Source organism: Hylaeus volcanicus, chromosome 5 (genome assembly GCF_026283585.1).
Source record: "Hylaeus volcanicus isolate JK05 chromosome 5, UHH_iyHylVolc1.0_haploid, whole genome shotgun sequence".
Lineage (NCBI taxonomy): Eukaryota > Metazoa > Arthropoda > Insecta > Hymenoptera > Colletidae > Hylaeus > Hylaeus volcanicus.
The window spans coordinates 20,711,465-20,730,196 of record NC_071980.1 but is presented as its reverse complement, the minus strand read 5'-3'; the positions used below and the strand labels follow the sequence as shown (position 1 = coordinate 20,730,196).

At 31.6% G+C, this 18,732-nt stretch overlaps 3 protein-coding genes across 5 annotated transcripts; 2 read left to right on the top strand and 1 right to left on the bottom strand.

The window, feature by feature from the left end:
• Window positions 1-5,450: 5,450 nt before the first annotated feature.
• On the top strand, window positions 5,451-8,336 carry LOC128876301 (protein zwilch homolog). Its single transcript, XM_054122540.1, has 12 exons — window positions 5,451-5,745; window positions 5,816-5,873; window positions 5,943-6,075; window positions 6,164-6,398; window positions 6,479-6,643; window positions 6,705-6,869; window positions 6,949-7,150; window positions 7,227-7,306; window positions 7,400-7,638; window positions 7,727-7,957; window positions 8,018-8,130; window positions 8,197-8,336. The coding sequence occupies exons 1-12, from the start codon at window positions 5,614-5,616 to the stop codon at window positions 8,265-8,267; spliced, it is 1,824 nt and encodes a 607-aa protein (XP_053978515.1). The 5' UTR covers window positions 5,451-5,613; the 3' UTR covers window positions 8,268-8,336.
• Window positions 8,337-8,428: 92 nt separating this feature from the next.
• On the bottom strand, window positions 8,429-12,854 carry LOC128876300 (centaurin-gamma-1A). Its single transcript, XM_054122538.1, has 13 exons — window positions 12,254-12,854; window positions 11,914-12,146; window positions 11,659-11,800; window positions 11,406-11,537; window positions 11,052-11,209; window positions 10,842-10,984; window positions 10,563-10,761; window positions 10,369-10,471; window positions 10,060-10,287; window positions 9,863-9,980; window positions 9,476-9,688; window positions 9,239-9,383; window positions 8,429-9,157 (listed from the first exon to the last, which is right to left on the bottom strand). The coding sequence occupies exons 1-13, from the start codon at window positions 12,417-12,419 to the stop codon at window positions 8,981-8,983; spliced, it is 2,157 nt and encodes a 718-aa protein (XP_053978513.1). The 5' UTR covers window positions 12,420-12,854; the 3' UTR covers window positions 8,429-8,980.
• A 259-nt stretch (window positions 12,855-13,113) lies between these two features.
• LOC128876299 (intraflagellar transport protein 88 homolog) lies at window positions 13,114-17,732 on the top strand. 3 transcript variants are annotated; one of them, XM_054122536.1, is made up of 16 exons: window positions 13,114-13,336; window positions 13,394-13,536; window positions 13,621-13,671; window positions 13,746-13,921; window positions 14,007-14,202; window positions 14,268-14,485; window positions 14,593-14,824; window positions 15,096-15,253; window positions 15,326-15,512; window positions 15,587-15,773; window positions 15,831-15,978; window positions 16,084-16,195; window positions 16,264-16,332; window positions 16,403-16,694; window positions 16,773-16,967; window positions 17,514-17,732. In XM_054122536.1, the coding sequence occupies exons 2-16, from the start codon at window positions 13,405-13,407 to the stop codon at window positions 17,627-17,629; spliced, it is 2,469 nt and encodes an 822-aa protein (XP_053978511.1). In that variant the 5' UTR covers window positions 13,114-13,336; window positions 13,394-13,404; the 3' UTR covers window positions 17,630-17,732. The 3 variants fall into 3 exon arrangements, with proteins under 3 accessions (XP_053978511.1, XP_053978510.1, XP_053978512.1); XM_054122535.1 differs by having other exon boundaries at window positions 13,141-13,298; XM_054122537.1 differs by lacking the exons at window positions 13,114-13,336; window positions 13,394-13,536; window positions 13,621-13,671 and having other exon boundaries at window positions 13,780-13,921; window positions 14,012-14,202.
• Window positions 17,733-18,732: the final 1,000 nt, after the last annotated feature.

Genomic DNA, 18,732 nt, shown 5'->3' with positions numbered 1-18,732 from the left:
TTTTAATATTGTAATTGCTGTAACTTTTAAAACATGTTATTAATTCGTGTAACCTTTGTTGCAGATTCTATACATCATGAAACAAATGAACTTTGAAGTTCAACATAAGGAAAGCAGAGCATCTCCGACGTTCTACATGGATAATGCAGAGCTACTCCGATGATCAGCGACAGCAGAGTCACTCCAATGATCAGCGACAGCAGAGCCACTACGATGTCCTGCATGAAGACAACGATTGGTGAGTCGCATGCTTTTTTGTTCTTCCGGTCCCCATGTCGTAGGTCGTAGGACGAAAGGTCCAAATCGACATGGGTGACTGGTTGTATACACGGTACTTGGCAAATACAGTGACCGCGGGTATGCATTGCATAGCATACTCGTGAATAGTAACATTTCTTGTTTTATTTATTTGTTTAAGCTAGGACCTTCTTGTACTTCGGGTTTTCTATTAATAACATAATAAATATTTCTTGATACGAACCATTATAATCGAAGATATATTAGTTTTTATTTTACAATATCAATCAAATCAATACATAAAAATGATAATATTGAATTAAAATTTAATGTATACTGTATTATTCAATATACATTATATAATTAATATAATATGTATGTGAGTGTATATACAATTAAATGATTTTATCTTCTACTATGTTTTTGAAAATATTTATTTAAATATCTGAACGATACTTTAAGTATATACTCTTTGCTTTAAAGTTTTCCGTGTATGTACAAGAAGGATGCTTCGCGATAGGTCGATTCCTGCGTTAAAGTAATATGATTTGCATCCTTTCATAATTAAAAAATATACTTTTACAAGGGAATCGCGTTAGTAGGAATCACCTTAGTCAACAAATATTTATTTTAACGAAAATTTCTATATACATAGTACTTACATATACAGGACGGAGCACGTAACTGTCAATATGAATATTAAATTTTCAATATAAATTATAGTATCGCAAAAACTTATTTATAACACTTTTTTCACAAATAACTCAATTTTTATTAAAGTCATTTCTTTAATAATCAAATTGTTCAGTTTTAGAGTATGCTCAGTTTTCTTTTTGAAATTTTATATAAATTACAATTCGAGTCATTTATACTGAAAATAAAATAACAAAGTAAGAAACGATACTAGACCGTTTAGATTTACTAATTATTCTTTTTAGTGAGGATTTTCAGGTTTAACGCTTCCGTGTTCATTGTCTGATCTCATTTACGTGCCCAGGTGCTACTTGGATGAGCGAAGGCAATGGGCACGATGATTTAGTCTGTAATATTAATCCATTTTTATATGAGCGACTGACTTTGTGCTAACGTATCGTGCACCGACGTACTTTTCACATGTGTGTGTGTGTGGTTAGGATGTGGAATTGCGTCGGTTTAAACATTCGTTATAATCCATAAACGAAATGGTTGTTCGTACCTAAATACTTCTATTACTATTCATTGTAGCTTCGATATTAAACATTATCATAAATCAATGATAAATTCATGAAAGTGGAACATTCGCGATAATTAATTGAAAATGAACTGTATGATTGATTCATACATTCATTATAATCTATAAATGAAATGGTGTTTCGTACCATTATATTTTTATTACTATGCATTCTAGCTTCAATATTAATCTTTATCCTAAATCAATGATAAATTTATGAAAGAATAAAACTAGTATATCGACGATGAACTATATGATTGATCTAACGCATATAATTATCAACGATTATATTACATCCAAGCTTTGCAAATAAATATTGATATATACATCATACATGTACGCAATGGTCGCTAGCCTTTGTCAGTCGATTTCAGGAACTGGTACGTACCTTTAGAGTGTGAATGTTGTGTATGGTATCCTCGGGTGTCGGAGGTGTCCCGGGACATCTCCCTAGTTTAGGTCGCGCCCGAGAGCCTTGATTGAGGATCGTTGAGCGTGTGTGTTGGTGTGATTGTTTTGCCATTTTTAAATATAGGGTTAGGTAGGTAGGTAACTTAACTTGTGGTGTGTATGTTAAATCCCAGTAGGTAGGGTCCAGGGCAGATCTCGTCACTTTAGTTGGGTAGGTCGCGCGCGTACGTGATGGGTCTGCACCTGTAGGTGGATTTGAGGAGTCGTTGCGATCACGATCCAAACGGAACTTCTGTCCGTTTGTTTCGGAATCTGCTCTCGATTCTTCAGGTCTCGACTCTCTGAGTCGTTGCTTCGCGGTCGCGGTCGTGATCAGTAGGGTTGTTCGAAACGTTCGTTCCCTCGAGGTTCTAGACGTGTGGTTCACCGGGTTGAACGTCCACGTATTGCACTGAACCTCGACCCTAGCTATAAGTTTCAGATGGGACAATGCGTCCGAAGAAAGAAGAAAGGCCCTGACAAATTGTCACAAGAAAGGGCTGCAACGAATGGCTCTCCATCTTCGGATTCGAAGATGGGGAGTCATTACTATTACTATTTTGTAACTGTATTTGCCTGTAGTTGTAGTAGTTTGTTTGTTTGGGTCGTGTACCCCAACGTGGGAACTCATCATCCAGTGTCAATTGAGCAAATCGCGTATTGCTTTAGTATTACGAAATGAAAATATCGCGTTCGTTTATTAGGATTGTTTTGTTTGATTTTGTTCGCGTTTTATTTCAGGGTAGTGTTACGTAACAAAGATCAACCGCGATTGCAATTAGTGTTGCGTATAATGAATATCGCGCCCGTTTGAAAGTAGTATTTAGAGTCAATTTAGCTTTTGATTAGTATTTTTCGCGTTTTCTTCCAGGGTAGAGTTGCGTACAAAGATCAGCCGCGAGTGCTATTAGTGTTGCGTATAAATGAATCGCGACCGATTTGTTGTAAATTCACGCGTTTTGAATTAGTATTTCGTCATATAAAAAGCCCAAAATTTGACACCATCATCACTTCAAGAATTACCAAGCAGCCAAAGTGGCTGCCACTATGTTTCTCTACAGCCTGAGATGGTTGCAGTAGATTTTTAATTAGAGATTCGTATTACTTGGTGCACGCGATTTGTTTCTTTTATATTTAATAGATTAGTGTTTCGAATAATGATGCACCTCGCGATTGCTTTTGATCAGTACTTTCCGCGTTTTCTTTCAAGGTAGTGTTGCGAATAACTATGAATCGCGTTTGCTATTAGTGTTGCGACTGATAAATCGCGTTCGATTTGAAATAATTTATATATTTTCAAGTACTATTTTTTGCGTCTTCTTTCAGGGTAGTGTTGCGAATAACTATGAATCGCGTTTGCTATTAGTGTTGCGTACATGACAAATCGCGACCGTTAAAAAATAACTTCCATATATTTAGTTAAGGCAACAACAGAAGAAGAAGAAGCACAAGTCCGTATACGGGTTTTTTTTTAAAGAATAAAGAATAATATATGTTTTTTCTGTTACAGGTAACCGCGGCGAATTATTAACCATTGCTCGTCAACAGAAATACCGCTACAAAGCGCATTTAATCATATCTGCAAATTTATATTGAAATTTACATTATAAATAGTATAAAGAGTACACAAATGCAATTCCATGCTTCGTATTGACAGGAAAACTTTGAGTAGGATTGACATTACGCGTGTTTGTTACTTATTTCAACTAAGAGTACGTTCGAATTAGATTAATATATTGTTGTTTCTCACTTTTGTTTAAATTATTATAAATTAATACTGTCAATCTTTTAAGCTTTTTTTTGTCTTGGCATCAAGCGCAATTCATTTTTTATTTAAATTTATTTTCAAAATATTCGTGTTTCGAAAACTCAAAATTTAAATTGAACATCTTTCTATTTCAATTTCACTACTATTGACAATGATTTTGATATCGAGTAACTTATATGTGTACGTTTATACTATAAAATATTCTTTGCAGCTTTCATATATCGATTTGTAAATGTATCCTAATCCATTGAATAAGTTTGTATTGCAGAGTATACAGTGTATATATTTATACATGTTTAGGATCGAGAAGTGGAATGTAAAAAGTTGGGAAGCGAAACCTAATATTCATATCCAAGAGGAATGGTAACAATTAATTTAATATAGAACTTGAACTTGGCGTATCTGAAAAACCAAACTTCATCAAATTCTGTTTAGTATGTTTCAGTTTATGCTTCAAAAATTCTTCCCTCACTTCTTCGGACATCAGCGTAGGCTGGATGTGTTGACACAATTAGATTTATAATATATATTGTATATATTATATTGTATATATATAATATATATATGTTTAATTATACATATTAGTTAGTATATAATATATTTGAGCGGCCAAATTGATAGGAACGATTAATATTTAACGATAAGACAGACAAACAGAAAACTAATTACATTGATCAATGTATACATACATGGAGAAAATATATTTTCTCCATTCTCTCTTTCCTATCAAAGATGTAGTACTATATTAGTATTAAGTATGGAAATTATTGCATAAAGCTTTGCAGGGCCGGCACAAGGCAGGTTCTGCACGTTTTGAAAGGCCCCGCGGTCTACGAAAATTACTCAATTAAAAGGCATCGATTTTGATTAACTTCTTAGAGAATGATGATACCATGGTTAATGCATTAACAGATGCAAGACATTTCTTTAGTAGCGATGATTCAGTTTAAAGGAGTGATAAAAATCATCAAAGTATTATTATTTAATATTCATCTCGTACAAAACATATAATATGTAACAGTATTTCTAAATAAATAATTCCTCGTTGTAAAATTCAAGTGTAGGATTTGAATGTAAATTCAGGCTCCGCAAAATTTTTGAATTCGGTCCCGCAAAAGGTCACGCCGGCCCTGAAGCTTTGTGTAATATTAATAATTATTATGTCGGTAAATAGTGGATCATTTTTCTTTCTTTTTTTTTTTAAATTTTTAGTAGTACACCCCGGGGGAGGATGGCTAGGATGTGACTGACTAGCTAATTAGCTAGTTGGTTTTGTCCTGGTCATCCGATATGGGTCTCCATATGCAGCAACCTCCACGTGGTGAGACCTGGACACTCTATATTATTTGAAGTATATAATTGCTAACTGCACATCGCCAGTAAGGGCCAAATGACATTATCAATTGTATACCAAGTAATATGAGCTAATGGCTGTAATTTTTCTCGTTTACAAGGAAATAAAAATATATTTTATATTTTTATATATTCTAATATTTTACCATATATGGTAACTTGGAATTAGAATCAACGCATGTTGATACTATTATTATTATAAAAGTCTATAGTATATAAGATATAATTAATAATTTGTTGTATTGATATCTTATTCGTTTCTATTTTTATTCCTATTTAAGCTACAGCTTAATAGCTAAATAGGAAATTTATATATATATATAAATTAAGAAATGTGCACACACAATTCAAAGGATTTTCGTAGTTTCAACAAATATAATTTTTGCCTAAAAAACGAGAAAAACTATATAGTAGTTCATCTACTCTCCGATGGTGATGTTAGTTTACCTCCTTACAATGTATAATCGGATTATGATGCCTTTTCGAACGAGATCTTTCATGAAACGTTTGAAATTATTCAAATTTTTCCAAAGAATCGCATTCGGTAGAACAGGAAAATTACTTTCTAAACTGTGATTCCAAATAGTGATTAATAATGGATTATGACCTCGAGATGTTACGAAAAGTTTTAGACCCATCCATAAAAATAAACAAACTTTCTTTGTCTTACGTGACTCGACTTTTTCCCGAATACAAGGATTCGCCATGTATTATTTTGTATAAACAAGTATGTGTAATATAAAATATTAAATTATCTATCCTATTAATTGTGTGTTTGATATTTTGTTTACTTTCAGGAATGTACGGAATCTTTGAATAATGCTTCAGTATGTAATGATGATGATCAAGAAAATAGTAAGTTTATTAAATAACATTTAAGATTCTTTATTTAGATTATACAATTTACTTGAATAAACATTTCAGAATATGATATTACTGGATCACCCTTAAAATATTCATTCAATGAACTTGATTTTGAGGATAGTACTATTGTGGTAAAACAAAGTTGGTTCAGAACAGAAGAAACATATCTACCATTAAGCAGAACAGAAGCATGGTAAACTTACAACAATTATATTAGACACTATTTATTAAATATAAGAATTAGAATTAGTAATAATAAGTATAATATAACTTTGTTTCAGTAATGCATTGAATGCATGTATTGAATCTATAACAGATGATTTTCCACCAATATTTGTACTTTGCGATGGAAAGGATAAGAGAGAATGTAAATTATTAGGTACAATTATTCAAGGAGAATGGTTTACCACGATAGAAGTTTGTTTAGCTGGTACTGAAACTCTTGATGCTATGGAAAAATCTTCTTCAAGTATTCTTCAACAACACTTGAAACTTTCACATGTACAGGAACACAATGTGGGTATTGTAATTATTTTTGACAATTATGTATCTATTCATATCATTAACTTCATGACTTCTTTTGTATATGTATTCAGGTTTCCATATCTGCATTTAATACTTTTGATTTATTTGGAACAAAAGATGAAATGATTAATTGGGATAAAAATGCAAAAATTAATTTTGAGGGAAATTTAAGCATAGAAGTAGATACTTCTAGTTTGTCATTATATCCACCCACAAGAGCATCAAAAAATAATTTGGTAAGAATAATGTATTTTAATTACAATAAATTGCATATGTGAATTCTGTATTTCTTTCTAGGTTGCTCAAGTTGTAACAGGGTCAAATAGTAGTCCTTTGAAAGAATTGTGGAAACAATTACTGTTGTTAAATCAGTTCTTAAACATAATAGAGGAATACAAAAAGAATATATGTTTTCAGAATATTTTAGAATTTCCACATGATTTCTCAAGTCCATATAAAGAGGTATTTTAAAATTCTAATTTTTCTACTATTCATATAGTACCCTAAATTCCTGGTAATACTATTTTACTATTTAAAATAGGAACACAATACAATAGTAAGGAATTTAGATCTTTTGCTAAATGGAGATTATAGTTTTCGGAATAACGATATTAATGATGTACAAGAAATGGATTTTGCAAATGAATGTTTAGAAAACGATATGAAAATTGAACAATATATACAAAATCTTCCATTAAGATATAACTTAGATCTTACAGACGTTTTGTGGGAATTGCTCATCAGTGAGTGAATCTTATGCAATAAACATATACATTTATTCATATGTTAAATGATATATATGTTTCTTTATATTTACAGAGAACAAGAATTATTTTGAAATGACAAAGTGTATCCATACAGTACTAGAAGATATTATAATAAAAGAGAATTTTGCACAGGTATAATATCAATTTTTATGAAAAATATTTGTACTATCCATATTAAACATAGTCAAAGAAACTTTCTTTAATTATGCAACTAATACATGCTAGGTAAATGTGACTAATTCAACAAGATTCGCCAAAGTTATTTCCAATCCAAATCAGCAAAAAAATATTTCACATTTGCTGTCAGGTAGTTTACCATTAGAATATGTTATAGATATGGGCTTTGAAAAATTGTACAGAGATTATATGTATATTTTAATAAATGCAAGAGTCGATGACCTGTATAATATACAACACAAATTACGAAATGTGTCATGTGATGAATTTATAGTTGATACCTATAGGTACGTGTAACAAAGATACATTTTATCTTCAATCATATGGTTTTCTGTTATATGAAACATACATTTGACTTTCTTTTAATGTTTCCAGGAAAAGATTAATATGTATGGCACAAATTCATGTATGTTTAGAATTTATGTTACTTTTACAAAATAATTTAGAATGCTCAACCTATGATATGAGGTCTCTGTTTCTATGTGCTTTTAATCAATACGTTTCTGAAAAATCGCCAATACAAAATTGGCATGATTTGCATCAAAACACGATTTATAGTTTAAATGCTCCACTTCCCACTTCAATAATTAATAATTGGGATAAGAAGTAAGTTTAATAATTTTATTACAAATTTTGTATCTAGGAACGACTATACATTGTTTACAGGATTCCTACTACGCGGAGAATTTCACTTTCTTCCCAGTCTAAATTATCAAAATTGACAACAATTAAATACTATAGCCGATTACCTATATTTCCAGTAGATGTAGAGTTTCAAGGTAAGAATTGAATCTTCAAAGTGAAATTTTGTGTCTAACATCAAATGTTTGTTTGTTATTTTTTAGATAATTCAAATGTAATGGATGAAGGATATTATGTCACAAACGCTGTTTGTTCTTCTAATAAATTTAAATGAAGTATTGGTCTTACTAAAATTGTAATGCAGAAATTTGTACATAATATACAATTTCCACTAAAAAATATTAATAACAGAAGAAAGCATAGAACTATAAAGATAAGCAAATTCAAAACTATAATCTTTTTTGGGGAAGTACCTAAAATAAAAAAAAAAAAATATTGCGAGGTAATCATACATTTAATTCATAATTAATAAAATAAAAATTATAAAAGCATTTTTCAAATACACTAAATGTATTCTGTGTATAAATATAACTAGATTTATGAGTGTTTGTACTCTCAGTCATTGATAATGTACACTCCAATTTACTATTAGACATTACTTTCACTGACCTAAACCTCGTTAAATATATATATATATATATATATATTTATAATAATACGAATTATATTTTTAATTCAAACTATTTTTGAATGTACAAATATATATGCAAAGTATGTTATATTTATTAAAATACGTGGTTAAATTTCTCACGAAATTTATAGCCAACATTTAAAAGGAGACAGACTGTTATACACAATGTAAATCTTTTTTAACACAATACAGAGTGCTATTTTATAGAAATAGACCGTTTTGTGTTTCAAATTCATTTAACATACTTTGGTTGCTTTTCTGAGTATCAGTACCGTTAATTAATAAAAGTTATATCAACTCTAAGCCATTAATTAAAGCATGGCTTTGCATGCAATAAGTACATAACATAAACAGTTTTAATACTGAGACGATTCTACGTCATCTACTCCAGAAACAGTAGCTTGTTCGAGTACTTCAAGAAGCTTCTGCATTTCCATAGAATCTGTTGAATTATCAAGCGTTCTTTCGAGTGCTCGTACATATGACATACACGTACGTCCTTCATGGTCTAAGTTATGTGGATTTGCTTTATGCTGTAACAATTTAATATTATAGTATATCAACATTTTTTGTATCGTTTGTATACTATAATTGGGATAAGAAGAAACACACACCCATATTAAAAGTTGTGCCATAGCTAAGTTTCCTGTGGCACAAGCCAAGTGAAGAGGCGTCCTCAAATCTTCCATACTGACAGACATATTAATATCTTCGTAACTACATCTGGCCAAGCATAATGTAAACGCTCTCATATCGCCACTATGTCACGTACCATGCAAAAGAAAACAAATTATCTACGGGTTACATATAACAATGCAACTATAATTCACTTGCAATTTGAGAATATTTACCGACAAACTGAATCAATAAGCAATTTTCCTAAAGAAATGTTTGGGTTAATTGGCGGTAAAAAGATTTTATCTTCATATTTCCATCTGATCCATTGCTCCTTTTCTTCTCTAGGAGAATCTGAATTCGGTTTCTGTTTTCCATTTAAGCAATATTCCCAAACACTATTTGCTATATCATTACCAAGGGCTAACATTACACTTAATTGACCTGCGCTAAAGTTAATGTCACGTCTATTTTATGCCATAGAACAATACATGCATAACTTAAATTATATTTCTACGAATTTATATAATTATATCCTCAAAATCAAATCATTTATTGGTAGTATTATTACCACCTAGACTGAATAATTTTTCTTTTAAAATTAGTAGTTACATAGCACTTACGACCAATCATCTAAATCCAGTGATCTAACTTTCGATATGTGTGAACCTAAATTTCTGTGTATTCCTGAGCACTCAATACACATTAATACACCTAAGTTTAGACTAGCCCAATCTGGATCTAAAATATAATTGAGTATATCAAATGTATATGAATCATCGAATATAAAAATATTTAGAGTTATGCAAAAATGACTTACTAGGTGCACCGCAATCTACACACGCGTCATTTCCCGATACTTTATTTTTTATACAATGCATTTTGAAAGCATCAGTTTCGTTCTTCTTGTCCCCGTCACTATTCTGCAAACTTGACAATATTTGTTGTTCTATAGCAGAAATCCAGCTGTCTCTATCTTCAGCATTATTTGCTTCAAAATGCCAAGTCTTATTTTCTAATGAAATAATAGAAAATTCGAAGCTATCCTCTGAAAATTGAGATATAATTTAAATTGAAGTTGACTTGATTGGAGCAAAAAAAAAAGGAACTTAAATAATTTAACGTCTACCTTGAGCATTGGATGATTTGGAACCCTTAGGTGTTTTTCCAGGCACTTTCACAGTCACGTATTGTAATAATATTTCCTTTCCATTAGCATCGTTCATATAATCCTAGGCAAAAAATATGTACACAAAAGTTAATCTCTTAAATATAATGTTTGTTCCATTGTATTCTAAAAATATTGAATTACGTGATAATTACATGTAAACTGGAGTGATAAGTTAATCGACCATCTTCCAGCAATGTAACATATTTCTTTTTCCACTCTTTTAAAGATTTGCTACTGCGTTTAAATAAGTATCCTTGCTTCACAGGTATTTCTCTACCAACCCCCATTTCACCCATATTATATTTTTCTTTTTTAGATGGAGTAAAAATATTAGATTTTCTTCGAAATTTCCTATAATAAAAGAACATAATGAGTTGAATATTAGTTTTTATTTCATTTGATAATGGAATTATATATTTCAACAATTGAACCTGATAGTAGTTGGAGTTAAAATTGAAGACCTAAGATCCCCATGCTGATTCTGTGCATTATGAAAATTATCACTTATTGTTCCAGATTCATTTTGAGTTGAACTACTATGAAGAGATCGTGCATCTTCTTCTTTATCAGATGTCTGTGGAAAAATAATTTATTAGATAATACACTTTATCTTAATATATTAGAACCAATGGATAACTTACATTCAGTTTTGATGAATTTGTTGCTTCCATGTCTTTGGGAAGGAGCTGTACGTTTTTTGCAATCATTGGAACAGGATATTTAATTTCATTATCGGTTGCTTGTTGTCCATTACATCGATAATGCTTTGCAGATATATGTTGTATAATTTTTTGACACACTGTAATATTCAGAATACTCTCAGAATAATCATCAAAGTCACTGAAGAATAACAGTAATGGAGTAAGAAAAATATAACAAATAAGTATAATTTACCTACTACAAAAGTATAAACTTACTACAGGTTATCAATTATAAACTACATTTGATTAAAAAAAATATATATGTAGGATTGTATGTAGTTTTAGAATACTTACCATCTTGAAATACTCTTTCAACATTTAAACCATAAATAGCACATGTTTCATAATAAGGACACCTTAAATCGCATGCCAATTTTCGTGGTCTAACATCTTTTATAACTCTGGGATTAGAATCATTAATTGAATCTAGACAGTATGAAATAAAAATAATTTAACATCAGGCTAATAATTGTGTACTGTAAAAACATAAAAAGTCTGAACATTAACAAACATTCTATAAATGTAAATAAAATGCATATTGTTTTACCTTGTACTCCTACAAGTATTTTTGGTACTTCTGACATATTTCGAAACGAACACATTCTATTATAGAAACTGCAAACTATTGAGAAACTTTCTTCACTCTCTAAACTAAACACGAGTAATAAAGCATCTATCCAAGCAGAGAACTGAAATGAGTGATATTCATGTTAAATGTTTAAGCAAAATATGTTACCAAATGATATGGATGATACATATACGAATGCATCAATTATATAATGTAGTATATCTTTTTGTGTACTTGTGATTCCGGTACTCCACCCTCGTCTCTAATTAGTAAGAGATAACTTTGATCATTAATGAAGACTTCCTTTTTAAAACGACCACCCTCTGGAGATTCTTCATGCATAAACGAACCAGTCAGATATCTATGAACTAAAGCAGATTTTCCTGAATCAGATGAACCAATGATTCCTAAATGTAATTCTGGAACGTCTCTAGCCAATGTCCATTCATGACTATTAACGAAGGAATCTATAATATAGAATTATTTACATTTATTCTTAACCCAACGAAAGGAGAAGTAAAGAAAATAAAAAAAGTATTTAAATCCTTTTAATCATATTTATTACAACATATACCTTCGATTGCAACAACATGTTCACGAATCTGTTTCGCAACGTGTGCGTCAGATACGAGGTCTATCAAATCGTAAATAGCATATATGGATGGATGAACACTCTCAAAACGTTGTATTTCTTGTCTAATCGCAAGGGAATGATCGTGTCCACTCTGATCAGTTGTCATTTTCTTGAAATCACTTTAAATTACTTTACGAGAGATCACATTACAGATACAGCCCAAAATTGCATTTTGCGCTTGTAATCACGATTAAAAAGGTGTTCACACATAATTTCATGTACCGATACTTGTACGTTATCGTGTAACATGTCAAATTCGAGTATTTATCAACATTATTAACTCGAAGAAAACCAGAGGTTATCTGGTTATCTGGCACTGTTTCTGCATAAAATAACCCCGCCTTCTGGGAAACTATAAAATTAGAATCTTTTGTCAAACTGTCAATGAAAAATTATTAAAACAAAATATTTCCTGATGGATTATTTGGTCGAAAAATATAAACTAGCGATGATAAAAGATACGTCGTCGAAATACTTTTTTTTCTTTTTACGTAAAGCAACGGCGAAACTTCATATAGTGTTCAATAGTGTTATACAGTATACAGAGTAGATCAGTCGCTTGCAGTCGTCTAAAATGCATATGACGCTTGACGGTTCACATTATCAACCAATAAACGTTAGGTTCCATTGTTGAATGCAACTGCATGCAATTTGCATTTTAATATATTATTCCTTACGAATACTTTTACAATTTTTACGACTAAACGAAAATGAATTTAATGGAAAATAATGTTTTCAGTTAATTAATTGTAATGGAATCTATTTTATAACATTATAAGATAATTATATGTATATAAATAACTTAGCATTGTAAAAACAGATGTAACTTGTATATAGAACAATTTTGTTTACCACTCGGTACACAAATCAACCGTGGCGCATCTTTTAGCATTTGTTATTTGTTCTTCAGGATAATTCTAATTTTTGTTATATTACCCTACAAGTAAATCAAGATTAAAAGAAAAGTGTTTTTTATCAGTTCCTGGCAAGTATTATTAAATTAATTGGTTTTGCGCTTAAAAGGTACTTAGATACTCGATTTGTTTATAGTGATCTTGTCTAATTGATAGCATTTTACAGGAATAATCACGATGACTGCGCAAATCGATGATAATATTTATGATGGGTACAATGATTATCCATCAATGTACAGCATTAAGGATCTTGAACAGGATGAATTTTTTCATGAGACTCTCAATACAGGTTATGGAAGAAGATTGATTGTAAGTGACAATAGTCGTATTTTATGTTAACGTTGTTTATCATTTTCAATAAAGAAATATTATTATTTTCTAATCATACAATAGTTTACACCAAAGGTACCTGGGACTGCCATGCGTTTAGGTACATCAAGTGGAGTAAGTGGAATTATGTATATATACTTGCATTTCAACATGTTGATACAATATATAATTTTTTGAAATGTTTGTAGTTTCATAGAACTGGTACTGGTATATCTGTACGTCCAACTACTAGTGGACTTCGGCCAATGACTGCAGTTAGAGGTGCTGGTTACACCAGTAACACTCGTCAAAATTTTGATCCACTTAATATGGGTAATGCTGTTAAGGGGCCTGCATCACCCTTAGAAACTGGGAAAGAAGACACGTAAGATCATGTTACTAATTAATGTTCTTTTATATATATGAAGATAGAATTTCAAAAGAATATATCTTAATAATTCTGTAAAAAGGCCAGTAGAGAAGATAAAAGTAGCTGAAAGAAAAATAATGGAGTTAATAGAGAGTTCAGTAGAAGCAGCATATGAAAACAATATGAGAGTTGCTCTAGAGAGAGCAAGAGAAGCATCTTCAAGAGAAAGGGCTCTTATTAGACTACAAGAGCAGGCTGGACTCAGTGATAATCACAATGTAGATTTAACATTTGCTGTAAGTATTATCATGTCTTTAACTATAATTGAAAAAAATGTATCTAATATTTTACAATTTTGCAGGTCATTTTTAACTTAGCAACCCAATACACCAACAATAATATGTTTACAGAAGCTATAGCAACGTATCAAGCTATAACAAGGAACAGAATGTTTAGTAACAGTGCTAGATTGAAAGTGAATATGGGAAATATATATGTTAAAATGGGACAATTGTCTCAGGCAATTAAAATGTATAGAATGGCATTTGATCAAGCACCAGCAGCTCATAAAGATTTAAGGTAATAGAGTAACGGTATATACTTATTGCTGATATAAGTTGGGTTTTCATTGTTAGATTTTTATCTTTAGTACTTAAACTAACATTAATTTACTGAATAATTCACAGAATAAAAATAATGCATAACATAGGAATGTTATTTGTACAAATGGGTCGTTTGGAAGAAGCAGCTAATAGTTTTGAATGGGTCATGAAAGAAAGAGCTGAATTTAAAGCAGGGTTGCATGCTGTTTTATGCCATTTTGCGTTATCTCATAGAGATAAAATGAAAAGAGCATTTTTAGAATTATTAGAAGTTCAACTTAACGTAGATCAGGAGGACAGATATAACATAAGTACTGTGAGTTGGGCATGTTTAAAAATGTCATTACATAAAGTGCTACTTTAAGTATCGCCCACACTCTGTAGCTGACTATTTTTTTTTTTTGCACTTTAAATAATTTTAGTATGTATTTTTTAAAGTGATAAATTGTAATTTTGTACATAATCATTTAATGCAGCAATACAAATTTATTACTATACTAATGAGCACACTGCACAACATACATTGTAGACCGTTAACAAAATACTTATTTAGTACCCTTTTAAAATATCATTTTTGTATTTTGCAGGATGATGTTGCTTCTAATATATTGAATGAAATTTTAAAAAATGACGATTTATCTAAGCTGGAGAAAGAACTGAAATTGGAAGCTGAGAAAACTATACTTTGTGCTGCAAAACTCATAGCACCTACTATTGAAGATACACTTACAGCCGGATTTGCTTGGTAAATTTTTAGGATTACTTTATTATGAACTTAAAAAAAAATGTTGTTTTATTATAATCGTATTTCCTCAAGGTGCGTTGATACTATAAAATCGTCAGCTTATGGACCACTAGCTGCTGATTTAGAAATAAGTAAAGCCATGGTATTTCTACTTAATCGAGAAACTCAGCTAGCTATAGATACTCTGAAAATGTTTGAAAATCGAGAAAGTAAAGCTAATAGTGCAGCTGCGACTATGCTTTCTTTCATTTATTTTCTTGTAAGTGGTTGTAGACATGTTTGATTATGAATTGAATGTTAATATTATGTTAATAATTTGTATTAAATCTGTAGCAAGGAGATTATGACCAAGCAGAAAAATGTGGAGAAATTGCTCGAAATACGGATACTTACAATGCAGCAGCGTATGTTAATTTATCTGCTTGTGCAGTGAGAAAAGGCGATCTACATATTGCTAGAGAGCTTCTCTTTTGCGCATTAGATACGGATGCTAGTCATGTGCAGGCACTTTATAATCTAGGTAATTTTTAGTTATAGATGTATAGAAACAGGACATAAATGAAATCTTATTTGATAGGTTTAGTATATAAAAAACAAAATATGTATGAAGAAGCACTGGAATGTTTTTGGAAAGTTCGTAATATTGTTAGACACGATCCACAGACACTATATCAAATTGGTCATTTGTATCAACTTATGAGTGACACTGATCAAGCCACAGAATGGTATTATTATCGTTTCTAATCTTTATTTTTAATTTAATTGATTTTAGTATGAATAACTGATTTATGTAATCGTATATCGTGAAAAATTGTTTTAAAATATAATAGGTATAATCAGTTGCTTGGCATAATACCATCTGACCCCGGAGTTCTACAAAAAGTAGGTGAACTGTATGATAATGCTGGAGATAAACAACAAGCGTATCAGTTTTATAGTGATGTAAGTTGTTTTATCATATATGTATTTCATTTCATACAATAATTATATTAAAATTTCTATTTATTCAGTCTTACAGATTTTTCCCCGCAAACTTTGAAGTAATTGATTGGCTTGGATCATATTTTGTATCAATGCAGGTAAAGATTTTCTCGTTCTTCTTTTACATTGAATGTACGAAATAAATGTTTACATTGTGATGTATTTTAGGTTGCTGAAAAGGCATTAATTTATTTCAAAAAAGCAGTAGAACTTGCTCCCGACGATCCAAGATGGCGATTACTCGTTGCTGCATGTTTAAGGCGAACTGGCCAATTCCATAAAGCTTTATCGGAGTATCAAGATATTCATGAAAAGTTTCCTGAAAATGTTGAATGTCTTAAATTCTTAGTTCGTTTATGCAGTGACCTTGGTTTGAAGGAGGCACAACTATATGCAACGGAATTAAAACGGGTCGAAAAAGCAAGAGAACTGAAAGATAGACAAGGATCAGCGAGACCAGGTACAGGAGATCGTAATCGTCACATGTATATAAAAGGAGTGTCATAATCGTTCCATATATATGAAATTGCTGCTACAGGATCAAGGATGAGTAACAGCGGAGCATCATCGCGGACTGGTTCTGGAATGAGTGTATTATCGGATCACAGATCAAGTCCCACCTTCGGCAGAAGAGATGCTCAAAGTTTGAGCAGCGCTGGTGTTGCACGACCCAATCGAACCTCTACAACTGAAAATTACCCAGAAATGACGTCCGATGCAAACGATCAACCAAGTACGTATTATTAAAAACCAACATTTTTGCGGAAAGTGAGTAATTTGTCTGTGATGTTTCTTTCTTCTTTGAGTCGGTTACAAACTTCTCATAATATTGAAATTACTAAAAATGTTCTATACTAATGTCAAATTGAAAGGAATGTATTATTTTTATTTACTAAATTTTGTGTTTAATTAATCTTATGTTGAACATGAGAAAAGTAAAATATTTTTATTTATATTGTCTTTGCGAGCATCGAACGTTTGATAGACTTATCAAAGCTTCAGAATTGCGTAGGTTTATTTGAAAGGAGCATTAACAAGAATGATCTACAGATGATGGTTGAATTGCCTTAATGGATTGAACAGATGATTGATGGGTTTGGCTATTTTAAACAGCCCGTTTTTGCCTTCTCCCTACAGAGTAGTACCTCTTTGGCGTTTACATTGGTCTACAATTTATTTCAAATACTTCAAAATTGTTCATAACAAAATACTAAATATGATAACGTTCAGTTACAAATAGTTAACTGTAAAAGTAAATGTTCTAAAATATGTTATGTAGGTACTCCATACATAGATCCAATAGGTCCTCTACCTACCCGTCCCATGACGTCCGTTGGAAAAAGGGACGACGATTTTGGCGATGAAGAACTCGGCGATGATCTTTTACCACAGTGACGAGAACATAATGTTTATTGCTTTTATACTGCACTGCTAATAGAATATGCGAGTCGCATTGCGGTCGATGTTTCTAAAACATTAAACACAAAGTTGAACACGTTTTGATTTTATGGAGTTTTAATTATTCGATAACTGTAAGTAAACAAATACACAGATTTTAAATAATGCAGTATTTTTCATAATGAAGGAACAAGCCGATTAGATATATTCAATTCATTCGAGTTCATTTAAATTGCTTAAATTAACTTTGTGTCAATGGCCTCATGCGCGAGTTAATACAATCGGTAGTATTTCATAAGGAGTCGATATTAATGACGTTTGCAAATATTGTTTTATTGGGGTTTTACAATTGATTTTGATAAGTTTCCAATCTTGACGCGTATTACGAATTCTTTAATTACCATTTCGAAGTGCAACATATATAGTCGTCTATAGCAGGCCACTCCAACTCAGGCCCTTGGGACCAGGGCGCACCGAAACGGCCCTGTGTCAGCCACGGGCCGTTCCCCATCGCAAGTTCTCACGCGCTCAGTGATGGTTTCTTTCTTTGTCAACCGTTAGCGATAAAACAATTGCACATTTCACGGGAGATGTCAGCGTGGTCCTTGCACTCGCAGGGCTGAGCTGGTCCACGGTGGCCTTTCAGTTGGAGTAGCTTGGTCTATAGGATGGTGCCGTACATTATGAAGTCACGAGGGTCGGCCGATTGTAACGATCTAAATTTAAACACGCTGGCCAATTTAATCAAACTCCATTCAGCCTATGTAGTTTAGGAGACGGATGTTATTTTATTGCAGCTATAATCAAACTCCATTCAACGGGCACAACGCGAGCGTTCTTTTATGTTTACATATTTAGTAAATTTATGGTAAATAAATTTCTACTATACATCAATTATATATACATGTTTTAATTCTTCTGTTTTGTCTGCATTTAGATTAAGCAAGAAGAATAGCTGCGTGCGTCTTTCCTGGTCGTGTTTGATTATTCATTATTAATCACTATTACTGATTACTCAGCAGTGACTATCACGATTTACATTTTACACTGGTTTTCAGTATTACACGCCTCTGGCCCTTTGCTCCGTTTACGTTCCTGGA

Excerpts from the sequence above, each read along its gene's own strand:
- LOC128876300 (XM_054122538.1), bottom strand. The coding sequence starts at position 12,419 with ATGACAACTGATCAGAGTGGACACGATCATTCCCTTGCGATTAGACAA. Across the intron at positions 10,762-10,841 it reads TTAACTCCAACTACTATCAG|GAAATTTCGAAGAAAATCTA; the intron begins GTTCAATTGTTG and ends CTTTTATTATAG. Across the intron at positions 10,472-10,562 it reads CTTATCACTCCAGTTTACAT|GATTATATGAACGATGCTAA; the intron begins GTAATTATCACG and ends TTTTTTGCCTAG.
- LOC128876301 (XM_054122540.1), top strand. The coding sequence starts at position 5,614 with ATGGATTATGACCTCGAGATGTTACGAAAAGTTTTAGACCCATCCATA. Across the intron at positions 5,746-5,815 it reads GTATTATTTTGTATAAACAA|GAATGTACGGAATCTTTGAA; the intron begins GTATGTGTAATA and ends GTTTACTTTCAG. Across the intron at positions 6,076-6,163 it reads TTAAGCAGAACAGAAGCATG|TAATGCATTGAATGCATGTA; the intron begins GTAAACTTACAA and ends ACTTTGTTTCAG.
- LOC128876299 (XM_054122536.1), top strand. The coding sequence starts at position 13,405 with ATGACTGCGCAAATCGATGATAATATTTATGATGGGTACAATGATTAT. Across the intron at positions 13,537-13,620 it reads GTTATGGAAGAAGATTGATT|TTTACACCAAAGGTACCTGG; the intron begins GTAAGTGACAAT and ends ATCATACAATAG. Across the intron at positions 14,203-14,267 it reads ATGTAGATTTAACATTTGCT|GTCATTTTTAACTTAGCAAC; the intron begins GTAAGTATTATC and ends ACAATTTTGCAG.